The 15,429-nt window shown below is 43.5% G+C and overlaps 2 protein-coding genes across 2 annotated transcripts in view; one reads left to right on the top strand and one right to left on the bottom strand.

The window, feature by feature from the left end:
* Positions 1-1,534, bottom strand: part of LOC308302467 (uncharacterized protein) — a gene marked incomplete at both ends in the record, with an annotated part of 45,027 nt that extends 43,493 nt beyond the window's left edge. Inside the window, one exon of the mRNA XM_080746722.1 lies at positions 1,330-1,534. Coding sequence (XP_080602848.1) covers positions 1,330-1,534 — 205 coding nt within the window. The remainder of the gene's footprint in view (positions 1-1,329) is intronic.
* Positions 1,535-4,779: 3,245 nt separating this feature from the next.
* Positions 4,780-5,775, top strand: LOC308301781 (COP9 signalosome complex subunit 5-like; the record flags this gene model as incomplete). The annotated part of the gene is made up of 1 exon (XM_080745887.1): positions 4,780-5,775. The coding sequence occupies one exon, from the start codon at positions 4,780-4,782 to the stop codon at positions 5,773-5,775; it is 996 nt and encodes a 331-aa protein (XP_080602013.1).
* Between the last annotated feature and the right edge of the window lie 9,654 nt (positions 5,776-15,429).

Below are 15,429 nucleotides of genomic sequence, written 5' to 3'. Positions count from 1 at the left end.
ACACACACACACACACACACACACACACACACACACACACACACACACACACACACACACACACACACACACAGCTCAATGGTTTCATCCATTTGAACTGGGGGCAGGGCCGCAGTCTGCGACTCACTCACTTAGGGTGCGTCCACACAGTACGAGTTCTAAAGAGTGGAACTCCGCTGGGGTACAGATGCAATTCCTGCTGTACCTTTGAACTTTGACCCTTGAGCGGCTAATGGGAGTGTCAACAAAGTGGCGTTTTTCTGGCGTTTAGGAACCTGTATTCAAACCTTGTGCACGCGACCCCGCAACGTCACAATGACACTTCGGTCATCGTCCTAGCGCCTTCCGGGTTATTCCCAAGGTAAATAGGAGGTAGGGATATCACGTGACAACAGGGATGCGCCATAGCTCACCATGGGTGCCAGAACTCGCACCGGAAGTGATGAAATACATGACAGTGAATGGAGCCGGCTAGATCAGCTGAGATCACCTCATGAACAAACCTGGAAGAAACACTATTTATGAACAACTGAGACCTTTGTCATATAATCTGTTCAGGAAGATAAAAGAAATGTATCAAAGGTATTTTTACAATCATTTGCTTTTCGATGTGCACAGTGCGTAATGAAATAATAATAATAACAGTAAATAATAATCGTTTCCGTCTCCGAAGTATTGCGAGATTTGGTTCCCAGACAGTAAACGGTGGATAGTCTCGCGATACTGGCACCCATGGTGAGCTTCGGCGCATCCCCGAGTCACGTGATGTCCCTACCTCCTATTTACCTTGGTTATTCCCTTAACATGGGAGTGGATGGGGGTTATGCTGCTTAGCTCGTACTGTGTGGACGCAGCCTCAGTCTCACACACTCACACGCTGACACAGTGGAGAGATTCATCGATGGTCATAGACTGATCTTTTGCGATGCAATTTGCAAACTAAGAATCAAACGTTTTTCACACCTCATGTGAATTAACTCTGACTGATTCATATTATTTACATCTCTTATTTAGTTGGAAAACAACTATGGAATATCAACTTTGGCAGTGTTGTTATGGTGCTGTTGTTTTGATTGATTGAAGACTTTATTAGAAGTTTGCATAGGAAAAGGTACAGTTCACTGATACAAGGCTAAGGTCAAATAAAAGGAGATCCAAGAAAGCCTTACGGCTTATTTACATAGGAAACCTTTTTTTTTTAACTCATAGCATTGAATGACATACAGATACTAGTATGCAGTAGCTATCATCAGGGACAAAAACAGATGTAAATAGGTTCCAGGGGCCCTCGTTCCACATAATGTAAGAGTGTGTTGGTTGTTTACCAACCTGCTGCGTGTAGAAGGATGTCCATATCAAAGTCAACGTCCAGCCACTCCAGCGGAGTGTCTAGTGTCTTTATGAGGTTGCACATGAACACTGCAGCCGCACTTAGGCGCTGCAACACGAACACTCTGACATCAGGCTTAACACAACGAACACCACACTGCTGTTTTGCCAAAAAACACAATATCTCCTCTCCCACCGACGTCATGCGTTCATTTATCTGCCGCATAACAGACTCCACTTTACCTCGGTTATAAGACATTTTCACCGAGCGCTTTGTTCCACAACCACAACCGATCTATGATGCCACCACACTGTGAAACACAACCATTGAGTTATAAAGAGAACACAGCCATGAACTGTTCTGACTTAACACAACACAACACAACAAACAACAACACCGAAACATCACTCTTTCTTCCATAGCTTTCTTCCGGGTTAACGTGTTTCACGCATGCGCAGTGAATGATCCAGGCACCGTTGCCCTTAATGCCTTTCGCCCCCTGGCGGAGGATGTGTGTAACTGTCACAGACAGACAGACAGACAGACAGACAGACAGACAGACAGATAGACAGACACACAGACGTATGTGCGTGCGTGCGTGCGTGCGTGCGTGCGTGCGTGCGTGTGCACGCTCAGGAGAGCTTTGGTGTTTGAACCTTCTTATTATAACTCTATGGTTTGAACAGAATATCAACCATATTGTATTGTCAAAGCCTCCTCTGTTTTTAATTACATTAATTACAATGAGACTACAATGTTCTCAGGATATAATGCATTAATTTACTATAGAACACAGATACATCAATGTAGCCTACATTTCATTTGCACACAATTATGTTTACTATTCTTGTTTTGTTTTTTGTTTTTTTTGTATTGATTGATTGATTGAAGACTTTATTAGAAGTTTGCAGGAAAGGGTACAGTTTCATGACGGTACAGTTCACTGGCACAAGGTCAACTAAAAGGAGATCCTAATAAGCACTTGGCTAAGTTGGCTTATTTGCACAGGAAACCATTAAAGTATCTCATATAAAAATGACTTCAGTAAGGTTGGCGCATCAAACAAAATTAACATTTGCAAATCATAAAGAATGTATAGGCCTATTTAGAAACAAATCATATCAGAAACAAATCATATACTGTTCATCCACATGCATTCTTTGCTGTGTGTAGCAGAGTGACACTGAGGTTCTCTTAAGAGAAATGCAGAGCAGAACAGTGTTGGATGTATGCTCCTCAGAGGTCAAAGTACAACAGTTCGCCTTCAAACTACTGCAGCCTCAGGGTACGTTCAGATATCTGGCTCGCAAGGCGGCGTAACGCCCCTGCCTATAGTAGTCTGGGATCACTTCACTTTTCGGGCTTGTAACCGGTCTGGAGCGGAAACCACAACACATCATGTTGTAGTACTCAAAGGACTACAATTTGGCCGGAACTATCCACCGGAAACAGTTTTAACCCAAAATAATTTCCCTGCTCAAGGACATAGTTTTAGGTCCTACCTGTGAGCTTGTAGATCAGCGAACGTCACTCGACACCTACTATACAGGTCTATTGATATGCAAATAGGCTTGTTTCTTTGTTAAACAGTTGTCGAGGTGTGAACTTCGGGGGGTGCGAGACCCCGGCAGGTTTGGTCGTCGGGGACCACTGCAACACTGTTCCACACTGCGCTTTCACGCGTCATTGGATTGTTACATCAACTTTCGTGCCTGTATTTCTTGGCGACCAGAATCAGCAATGTCGCATAGTTGATGACGTCTGTATTCACCGGCGAGGCACTATGTACTATGTGGGATCGGGATGTATAGTGCTAGTGGTCTCCAGGGAAGCCAGAATCTCTGCCAATGTGAATGCTGGCCAGCGTGAACCAGCAACCGTTTTCAGAAACAGTTCTAATCAAACGGATTGCAGTGTGAATCCGCCCTGAGAGTACAGCAGTACTTAACCATGAACCTGTATTGAACCCTTGAGCTCGTGACCCCGCAACGGCATAATGCATCTTCGATCAGAGACCTAACGCCTCTTCCGGATTATTCTCTTAACATGGGAGTGGATGGGGGTCAATGCATCTGTCTCTGACTGCATGTCTGAATGTACCCTCGGTATACGTTTGAGCGGTTAGCACCGCACAAAAATCACGGTACTATGATCACTACTATAAAATTGAATAGTTATCTCCATACATGGAGATCCGTGCTCATACGCACAAAGCCATCTCCATACATGGATATCCGTGTTCATACAAATAAATCCGTGCTCGTACACACAGCCAGATGTAGGAGCGGTTATCACCGCTCAAAGATAATTAAAGATGTTTTAAGTTACATTATACATGGGGAAGGGAGCCTATCCTATGGCCAGACCACTAGGTGATATTTTGGTGTGAAAACCCAGTTGAATTTGAGTTCTCCTGCACTGACCATCCCTTGACAGAAAAAAGCTTGGCCTCTCCAATTATAGTAGTAAGTATATAAGATAAAGATGTGACGTCTTTCAGACAGACGTCATGCTATGCAGATGTTTGCCATGCAGACATTTTGGGGTTTTGGGGTTACAAAAAAGCCCATTGAACTCAATGGACTTTTGGGGTTACAAAAAAGGTTACAGGAAAAGGTCCATTGATCTCAATGGCCTTTATGGGTCAGAAAAGGTTACAGAAAAATCCATTGAATTAAATGCAAAAATCAGCTTTTTTGACCATTAAAATGTAATAACTAAAGTAAAATAATTATGCAAAACGTTACATTATACATCATTTAAGTTGATTCAAGGTGGGAAAGATGGCCTATATGCCCTATACCATGGCCAGACCACTGTGGGATATTTTTGTTGCTGTTGAATTTGAGGGTTCCTACACTGGCCATCTCCAGACAAAAAAAGGCTTGAGAAGGCTTAAGATTTTCATTTAAAATATTTGTAGTTGTAGTTTTTTTTAGGTGTAGTTTTTTGAAGATTTTACAGTGTAGATTGGGGGCCTAAGCCTTAAAGGTAGAGTAAGGGATTTCATTTAATTCAAATAATCAATAATTCAAAATGGGTCTATGTTTTGATAGTACTATTTACTATAGAGTGTTTGGTCCATATTTGGACTTCAGGTTTTCCTCCAATCATGGTCGAGTGGGGGTGGACCTTATGCGCACCAAGGCCCACCCCCACTTGATCATGATTGGAGGAAGGGCCCTGCCTGTCACCTACATGAAAACTGAAACTTAAATTAAATTACCCTACCTTTAATTCACATTAAATTGGACGTGCTTGAAATTCTATGGAAAATCTATGGCTGATGCCAAATTTGGGCATGGCTGGTCACATCACGTTACATCACGAGTAATCTTTATAAAGGCTTGTGGAAGGTCTGCTAATGGACTGCTAGATCAAATCTACGTGACAAGGACCACTTAATCACAAGTTTGAATCAAAAGGCAACGAACAACCACAACGTCAGCATGGAAGGGAGCAAGATTGCACAGAAAACATTCGACCTATCCAATAGCATGCATGAAGTTCAGAGCATAGAGGAAATCTATCAATATGACAAAAAGAAACAGCAGCAAATCCTCAATACAAGGCCATGGACATCCAACGCTAACTATTTCAAGAAGTGCAAGATATCAGCTTTGGCACTGTTGAAGATGGTGATGCATGCCAGGTCAGGAGGAACCCTTGAGGTCATGGGTCTGATGTTAGGGAAGGTGGATGGTGAAACCATGATCATCATGGACAGCTTTGCCTTACCGGTGGAAGGCACAGAGACCCAAGTGAATGCTCAGGCTGGAGCATATGAATACATGGCTACCTACATTGAAAATGGCAAACAGGTCGGTCGGCTAGAGAATGCTATTGGCTGGTACCACAGTCACCCAGGCTATGGATGCTGGCTCTCGGGCATAGATGTCAACACTCAGATGCTCAACCAACAATTCCAGGAGCCCTTCGTGGCTGTTGTGATAGACCCCACTCGGACCATATCAGCAGGTAAAGTCAACCTTGGTGCCTTCAGAACCTACCCGAAGGATTACAAACCTAAAGATTATGAAAAGTCGGAATATCAAACAATCCCCTTGAACAAGATTGAAGACTTCGGTGTGCACTGTAAACAGTATTATCCCCTGGATGTGACTTACTTCAAGTCCTCCCTTGACAGAGAACTCCTGGAACAACTTTGGAAGAAATATTGGGTTAACACCTTAAGCTCTTCAAGTCTTCTTACAAACTCAGAATACATTACAGGCCAGGTGATGGACCTGTCTGATAAGCTGGAGGAAACAGCGTTACAACTGAGCAAAAGCAGTAACTTCATGGACGACAGGAGGCCTACTGAGGACAAGCTGGCCAAAGCAACAAGAGACAGTTGCAAGACAACCATAGAGACAATACATGGTCTGATGTCTCAAGTCATCAAGGCCAAACTCTTCAATCAAATCAACACCTCTGTAAACTAGACCTGTTTACCAACCAGTTTGAGCCCCCGCCTTGCAGTCTTTCCTCGCAAATCTTGCACTTGAATGTTAATTCTCTACCCCTACAGGGTGAATGGAATGCCATCACCCTAGGAATACAGCCAGGACACAAAAAACATGGAACATTAAAAATAAATAAATATATAGCTCATTGCATCTCATTTGCCATTTGTGTGAGATACGATGACGCAATACAGATGGCCACAATCTGTCTTGTAGAATAAGAAAGAAAAACCTGAACTTCACTCCCAAAGCCGGATTGTGTGGTTCTTGAGATCCAAATGGGAATGGCATGGTTTATAGCTTTTCTGGATTGTGTGAATAATCTGGACAGAGGTTGTATCTGTGTGTCAGGCTAATCTTGCAACCCATAAGACCGAATTGCCATGTCTTGCCAGTAGGCCAAGGAGGTAAATCTTGCGTGACTGCGTGTGTATCTGGGGCTAATCTCACAAACTATTTGACTGATTGCAATGTCAGTAGGCACATCATTGAAATTGGATAAATGATTGGGCTAGCCATGCCCAGACTTGCAGTCATGATATGACACATGTAGATGGCTGGCCAAGATCCACGAGCCACGCCTTCACAACCACATAGAAAGGCATGGGTAATCGTGTGAGTCTTGAAGTCCACATTTTATTTTGTTGAACACTCTTCATTGCAGATAATTGACATCTGTATGACCAGCAACTGTCCATTGAGGAGGTACTCTTCTAGCCTGAAAACCAGACAAATCTGGCAGAAACTTTTTTTTTCGCAACTGGCCCCACTCTCATGGAGAAACAAATCAGGAAATCTCTGCTTCGGAGCTCCTCCATCCCCGGCCTTTGACATGGCAGGAGTAATTGCAGTACATTCGCTGGTTTCCAGTCTTGCTAAGGCAAATGGAACGAAACCCTCTTTAAGTCATATCATGACAAATGTCTATTATCTTGAATTGGATGTTGTCCCATTTGTTTGTGGACAATATCAGTAAAAAATGAAAATGTCCCAGTTGTCATCATTCACCACCAAATTGTCCCAGTTACGTGTGCTATCTGTGCATGCAGTTCATTTAGAGTTAAGGGTTTGGGGGTTTACTTGGGCTGCTGAAAATATGTTCACAATAACTCCTGCCTACACACAAAAAAAAGAGAAAACGTTTAAAAACACTTAATGGTGTGCTGCTGGCTAGCCTATAACGATGCAATCATGGCTAACCCACATCCAATCATAGTCCATGGGAGCAGTATGTCAGCATGTCTCCGTGCTGACCTATATTAGTTCTCACAACCAGAATAGACCAGCGGACACTCAGTTTGAATAAAGCTGAGTCGAACTCAACTTTGTGATGTGCCGCTGTCAACCCCATGATCCCCTGGACAGGATTACCACCTCCTTCCATAGCCACTGAAGGCAGCCAAAAGAAGAATAATAAATAAATACTCTCAGTGCACGTGTAAACGTACCATTAGGTCACTGGATAGTACGCAAGGTTGTTATGATGTTTTATAATATTATCAATACATTTGGGTATAGGCCTACAGTAAAGCGCTCTGCAATTATAAATAAGAAATAAAATTTAACAAAATAAAAAACATAAAATAAAGAAAAATAAATAAAAAGCCCTGGGTATATGTGTTGGGGGGAAAAAAATAAAGTGCTAAGTACACTAGTGTCGCCTTGCAAAAAGAATCGATCTTTAGAATAAAAACAATCTCTGGGTCGAATAAGAAATAAAAATCAAACCATCGGTTCGAAGTGGAGCGGTGCATTTGAGCAGTTATGCCCTCTGTGTGTGTGTGTGTGTGTGTGTGTGTGTGTGTGTGTGTGTGTGTGTGTGTGTGTGTGTGTCTAGGCTGTTTTCATACGAATAGGGACAGACAGACACACTAGGTCAAACGGAGGAAGTCCGTTTCCCCGCTCCAAAGAGATGTAGTACATCAGTGTTGCCTGCCAGCAAGAACTGATCTACGCGATAATAAAGAAGCCCATGGGTGTAGGTTGGGGGAGAAAACAGAGGTGCTTTATGTGGTACCTTAAATACCTACAATACGTGATCTACACAATAACATAAAATAAAACAGGTCTGGGATGGGAAAACTAAAAAACAGAAGTACTCTAATTAGTACAACGGTGTTTGCTGACAAGAACTGTGTTCGTATGTTTGTCTGTATGGGTCTGTGTCGTTAGCATTGTTCTATTATGTCTCTAAAATAAAAACTTTGGGTGGGTGGTGATGCAATAATATTTTAAATTTAATGTATTGTATTCAGATGCTTACTCACTCAAAAAAATGCAATAGAAAAAGACCTGAGGTATCAGTGATACATTGAGTTAAGACTGTTCTATCCTGTTGCAATCAATGTGTCGTGCCTAGCTTTGTTCGATATTGTTTCTCTCATTGGATCATGACTGTGTGAGTGGTATTCAATTCATTGGCTCTGTCTGTATGTGTGTGAATGGCGAAGTAAACAGACGTGTTTCTTTCGTGCTGCAACTGTGTTGTAGTGTGGCGACTGTCGTCGTGTGATCCTTTTCAAACAGAATAAACTGAACTACAAAAGTGCTTAATGTAATGGTATCTATCGCTTGCTGACTAGACCTGATTTACGCGGCTGGCTATATTTCTAAAACAGCTTTCCCGCCATTCTCAAGGTCCACGTGAGCAGAGGTCACTTCCAACGCAAAACTCCCTTCTCGCGCAAATTGATTTTCTTTAGTTGAGGCCAGGCACCAGCCGTCTCCATGAGAGTGGTGATGTCCGAGTAGAATCTGGGGTAGTTCAGTCTCCAGTCAGTGCGGTCCATGACGGATTCCATCAGTGGTGTGGTGGATATCCATCCAATCTCCTGACTCTCACACTCTGTGTGGGTGTAATCCTGTGTCGGGTCCTTGCGATGTGCCCTGTCAATGACCTCCGTCAACTCAGGGTCGTCGTCCTCCCCGGGGCCTCGTTTTGGCCTGTCTGTAATGCGACCTATTTCATTTAATTCATGATTGAAATTTCTGTGGATTGTGTTCCATCTTTGCTCTTTTCGGACCTCGTCGGACCAAATTACATTCTCGTGGACAGTAACCAGTGCCCGTTTTGGTGCCTTATCAAATGACATGTGGTTAGTTTAACCTGATCGTGAAACTATTATATATATTTCTAATTCCTCACCTTGATTATCTCCTCGCCTGTTTGCAGTGACCCCTTATAAAGGACATTTAAGATACGTCACAATACATGTGACATCACCAAGCATTTGGAGCATGTTACCATGGTGATTAGGCCTAGTCTAGTTCAGTGGTTCTCAAACCAGATGTTCTCACTCAACAGTAAACAAACCAACATAAAGTTTAAGTTTATAGAGGGTATCTGCACATTTCTAAAGTGACAATTTAAGGATTATTTAATACCTCTAAAATGACAAATTAAACATTGGCCAAATTGTCATATATTAGAGGCAGAAATTGTGAAAATAGACGATCTACATGCTCACAACGCCTTGCAGCTTCCTGATTGGCTATGTTTATGCAATGTTTGTTTTTTGCTGCTTCCTGATTAGCCTACTGGCAACCACACTAATAATAATGTAATAAATAATAAAACAAATAATCTCTTTTATTACGTTTTTACTAAATGTCACGTGAAACTTCACGGGTCGGCCTCATCTCCTATCTCACCTCTTCCTCACACCAGCAATTTTGGGAAGTTGCAAGTGTTGTTGCCTATATATTGTGACCAAATTAGCCAGTAGCTATGCCCCTCCCCTAAAAGCTTTTGTCCAATGCTAGCTTAGCAACCGGCAGCTTGCCAAGGCTGTTGCCAAGGCAAACCTTGGCAAGCAGGAAGTTATTCTAAGCTAGCATTGGACAAAAGCTTTTTGGGAGGGGCATAGCTACTGGCTAATTGAATTGAACTCAATGGTGACGTCACTGAGAATGCTGCTTTCTGATTGGCTATGTTGACCGTAGTAATTTTTGGACGAGAATGCTGCTTCCTGATTGGCTTTGTTGACCGTAATAATTTTTGGCCGAACAATAGTATGGTTGTCCTACTGGCAACCACACTAACTAGAAAGATGCAATTGGAAATTGCAATTTTGGTTGTCTATTTATTGTCTGGGTAGCTAAATTGTCATTGTGAAGCTTGTCCAATCCTCAAGCTTGCACCACTCCCCCATTGAACTCAATGGACCTTTTATTTATAGTCTGGATTGTCTATAATAAATTATTCATATTCTGGATTGTTTATCTAAAATAAATAAAGCTGGGCTAGAACTATAATGTGTTGCCCCCACTGGGCAACCACACGAACTAACTAGAACTGCACTGTCGAATAGAGTGCGGCTCTGCTGGCCTCATTGGCTGTTAATGAAGACATTACCAGGAATGCTCTTATATACCAAACTCTGCTGAAATCACCAGTGGCATCACCAGGAATGCTGGTCCCTCATTGGCTGTTAATGATGACATTGCTAGAGATGCTGCTCCATGATTGGGCTACGGTCTTCAACAAGTGGTCTACTTGTGCCAGAAGAGCGCGCAAGTACTACTTTCGGTGCTGTATATACATGTATGTGGGTTGTGCCTTGTTATTTATATCAGGTTGCACTTGTTGGTGGTGGCATCACCAAGAAAGGTGCTCCCTCATTGGCTAATGTCCCTGCCTTTGTACTGTAGATCGGATAGAGACAGCACCAGGGTTGGATTATCCATTTGGCAGGTGGGGCCATTGCCAGGGGCCCTTGGCTCTCAGGGGCCCTTGGGGGAACTGGGCCGCGTGGTCATCAAGATTTTATTAACTCATTGACTGTTCATAGACAAGATTGTGTGCACATCTCAAGCCTATATTCAGGCCAGGTGCTGGACATCAAGGTATCAGATAATGGAAGGAGAAAAACGCCCGCACACTGTTCATATGCTCCAAAAACTTACTTTTATTATAGGCAACTGGCTGCAACGTTTCGACTTTACGTCTTCATCAGGCAAAAGCGACTTTTGCCTGATGAAGACGTAAAGTCGAAACGTTGCAGCCAGTTGCCTATAATAAAAGTAAGTTTTTGGAGCATATGAACAGTGTGCGGGCGTTTTTCTCCTTCCATTAACTCATTGACTGCCACCATTAAAAGTGAACTATCAAGCTAGGTTGCCAAGCATTTCTTGATTTCTTACCATGTTTACCATTTTTTTTTAAATTCTGTCTAATGATGACTATGTCATAATTATGTTTTTATCATGTACACTTCTTTAGTTATAGCCATTTGAAAACCCTTGTTTCACCAAAACCAAGCCCTCTCAGAATAACAACTGGAGAAAAATACGTTTTTGTGAATGGTCTCTTTTCAAGCAAACAACTATTTTTTTTTACTCACAGCTCTTTATTTATTACATGAGATGCTTACTTTATGATCTGAAACAAAACAATATTTTCTTACAGTGTAATGGGCACATTGTCTGTCCGTCCGTCACACGTCACACTTTTGCACGTCACATCGTATCTCCGCAACCGTTGCCCAGATCCATGCCAAATTTTGCACACACACTCCTTGCCTGCCAAACTACAACCTCCACCCATCAATTCTCACATGCCCCTCTTCTAGCGCCACCTTGAGGCCGATTCTTGCAAAACACATTTTTGGACACTGCTCCTACAAATTTTGCCCTAAAATCACGCAAATCGGTACATACTTGCTCTACACTGATGTCATCAACATGGAGCTCTCATTTAGCGCCACCTTCAGGCCAATTTTTCAAAACACATTTTTGGACACTACTCCTACAGATTTTGCCCTAAAATCACGCAAATCGCTACACAGTATGTCTACACTCATGTCATCATAATGGATCTGTCCCATATAGCGCCACCATCAGGCCGATTTTTTCAAACACATTTTTGGACACTGCTCCTACAGAATTTGCCCTAAAATCACGCAAATCGGTACACAGTATGTCTACACTCATGTCATCAAAATGTGTCTGTCTATCATCGACGTCGAGCACCGCTTGCATGCTCATAGTCAATCTCTGCGTGGTACCGTTCGAAACAAAGCCTCCTGTGCAAAGGCACAAGACACAGATGGCAGTAGAATGAGGTCTCACTCCTTTTCTTGTGTATTTTGCTGCAGATGTAGCAGACCCTTGTAGGGTTTCTCCTTCGTGGTCTGGGCGGTATCTTTTCAGGGACATGGGCTGACCTCCTCACAGTCCGAGAATCGGGCCAGAGGGGTTGGGTGGGTCGCGGGGTGCACCAGGCTTCGACAATGGCTTCGGTGAAGCTCAAGCCAACACAAACACATCAACAACACAGCAACACCTCCCAGATGAAAGCATTGACAAATCAACACTCAAAATGTTATAAAAGTTTCAACATGAACTTACCTCAGTGTGATGAGGAGAGCGTTGGTGTAACACACACACAGAGAGAGAGAGACAGATAATTCCAGTGCCGTTTAGTGTCAGTAGATCAGTAATCCTATAGTTTCATTCGTGTAGTTTTCTTTTTCTTTTTTCGTTGTTTGTGAGCGGGTTTCATGCCCTCACCGCGGAAGCCTAAGGCCCCGGCCGGGCACAGCAAGCGCCCGACGGCTAGCCATGGTTCACCGGTCGCCTCTAGTTCTGGTTCCCGTCGCGAACCAGCCCGATCCTGCCCTGGACGCGGGCGAGGTAGAGGGGCTAGAGGGCCTCCATCGAACCCCGGTCCTGGTCAGACCACCATGGATGCCTTTCTAATCGCCAATTTGCCCCGTCCGGAGACGGATACGGAGTACGAGACGGAGGAAGAAGAGGCGGCACCAAAATCAAATGATGTGTACAGGTCCGTGTCCGAGGACTTCTCCGATGCAGATGATGTCATCGGCAGCACTGGTGATGGAAGTGCTTCCATCACCAGTGCTTCTCTGTCAGGCACTGGGACACAGAGACCTTCAAGCAAAGGAACAGGCAAAGGTAAGATAAAAATAATGATATTTTATATATATGTGTATATATATATATATATATATATATATATATATATATATATATATATATATATATATATATATATATACATATAATATATATATATATATATATATATATATATACATATACACACATATATATATATATACACACATATATATATATAAAATATCATTATTTTTATCTTACCTTTGCCTGTTCCTTTGCTTGAAGGTCTCTGTGTCCCAGTGCCTGACAGAGAAGCACTTCCTTGATCAGCTTCTGAAAACGCATACCAAAATAAAATAAATGATTTATTCCTCAAATTGAATGAAAAGTTCTGTTTCCATGTGTGTGTGTGTGCGTGTGTGTGTGTGTGTGTGTGTGTGTGTGTGTGTGTGTGTGTGTGTGTGTGTGTGTGTGTGTGTGTGTGTGTGTGTGTGTGTGTGTGTGTGTGTGTGTGTGTGTGTGTGTGTGCACGCGCGCAATGTGTGCTGCATGTGCACAACTTACGCGCAAAGAAAGAGTCATCTTTGCTCTCCGGGGGGTGCCACTCAAAATCACCAGTGCTGCCGATGACATCATCTGCATCGGAGAGGAGAAGTCATTTGATTGAGTGAATAATTTAGCGAAAGTTAGCTCAGGAAAGTAGGCTACGAAGTGATGCGCTGTGAACTTGCACTGACTGCTATCTGCTGTTTTTGAATGGATCAATGATATGGATTAGGATAATACATACATCTCACTCTGGGACTGGGAGAGATAGTGAGTCTCGATATTATCTCTCGGCGACATGGGCATGGCAGAGCGTTCTTCGCGTGGCCTCAATCCGGTGTTTGGGACGGCGAGCCACCGATTCCGGCGTGAGGAGTGCGGGCAGTGGAGCCGTGTCTGCCCGCGGTGTGTGTTGTTGGGACGGCGACGCCGCCTCTTCTTCCTCCGTCTCGTACTCCGTATCCGTCTCCGGACGGGGCAAATTGGCGATTAGAAAGGAATCCATGGTGGTCTGACCAGGACCGGGGTTCGATGGAGGCCCTCTAGCCCCTCTACCTCGCCCGCGTGCAGTGCAGGATCGGGCTGGTTCGCGACGGGAACCAGAACCAGAGGCGACCGGCGAACCATGGCTAGCCGTCGGGCGCTTGCTGCGCCCGGCCGGGGCCTTAGGCTTCCGCGGTGTGGGCATGAAACCCGCTCACAAACAACGAAAAAAGAAAACTACACGAATGAAACTATAGGATTACTGATCTACTGGACACTAAACGGCACTGGAATTATCTGTCTGTCTCTCTCTCTGTATGTGTGTGTTACACCAACGCTCTCCTCCTCACACTGAGGTAAGTTCATGTTGAAACTTTTATAACATTTTGAGTGTTGATTTGTGAATGCTTTCATCGGGGAGGTGTTGCTGTGTTGTTGATGTGTTTGTGTTGGCTTGAGAGGCCGGGCGGTTGCTACGAGGCTCTGATGTAGCCATTGTTGTCTTGCTGTTTTGGTAAACTTTTGTTGTAGAGACTTTGAACTTTTTTGCGTGTATATGGAGCTGTGTGTGGGTTAGGGTGACTCAGTGCAGCAGGTCACAGCTTTTCAAGTGAAAATGTTTTTGATTCATGCAGAATGGTCTGCTTGAAGATCTGCTTGTTTTGTTTTCATTGTCTGACACCACCACTGCTGCGGCCGCGCCGCACTGTGTCGGCGGAGCCGTGTCCTGATAAATGAGTTCACTCTGGGTTCATGGGGAGGTCGATTTCTCCTTTGTTTTCAAACAAGCTGACTTTGATGTGTGATTTTTAACCACCCTTTTATCATAGCAACATGACATTTTGTCACAGGCTAGGGGAAAGTGTACTTTTGCATAAACCTTGAAAACAGCCCCAACTCGTGAAACTCGGGCGTCGCAGCCTCAGACAATGGAAAAAACTCGGGGAACTCGTGGCGGCGCAGTCAATGAGTTAAAACCTGTATAAAAAGACCTGTATAAAAGTATGAGATGATCAAATAAACTAAACTAAACTAAAAATATATATATATAAGTTAATCAAATATCAAATGTGTGGGCCCCTCCTCTGTTGTCTACAGGTGCTTTCTTGGCCAACAGATGATCATCATGGCTTAAAATCCAAGCTGGGTAGTGCACGTCGGGAGGGGGGGTTATGGTGGAGGGTGGGGGCCCTAAAAAAATATCGTCCAGGGGCCCTCGCGGGGGTTAATCCGTCCCTGGACAGCATCGAAAGTAGTACTTGCGCTATTTCCGGTTGCCAAGCGGCCGTCTACCTCCTGAGCCATTGCCGCCCCATTAAAGTAGATGCTTATCTTTGGTGTTAATGAAGTGGCTGCAAGGTTGACTGACTGGCTGCTTTCCTTCCATCTGTCACCTCTCTCACAGCTTGCAGACACACGCACAAACTGATAACACACTGCTTTTCCACATTTATAAGAGACGGTCACTTAAATTCCTACGAGAATTAGCAGCGACAACGGAAGGTTACCTTAAAATGGAGACTTGACCTCACACAGCCCAGGGCTTTGCATACATCCATAGGCTGACTTGACTTATTCATTCAAATTAATTAATGCCTCAGTTCAGATAGATAGACTTATTCATTCAAATTAATTAATGCCTCAGTTCAGATAGATAGATAGATAGATAGATAGATAGATAGATAGATAGATAGATAGATAGATAGATAGATAGATAGATAGATAGATAGATAGATAGATAGA

This window comes from Nannobrachium achirus, assembly GCF_963921795.1.
Source record: "Nannobrachium achirus genome assembly, chromosome: 17".
NCBI classification, from domain to species: domain Eukaryota; kingdom Metazoa; phylum Chordata; class Actinopteri; order Myctophiformes; family Myctophidae; genus Nannobrachium; species Nannobrachium achirus.
This window is presented reverse-complemented; position numbering and strand designations above follow the sequence as displayed.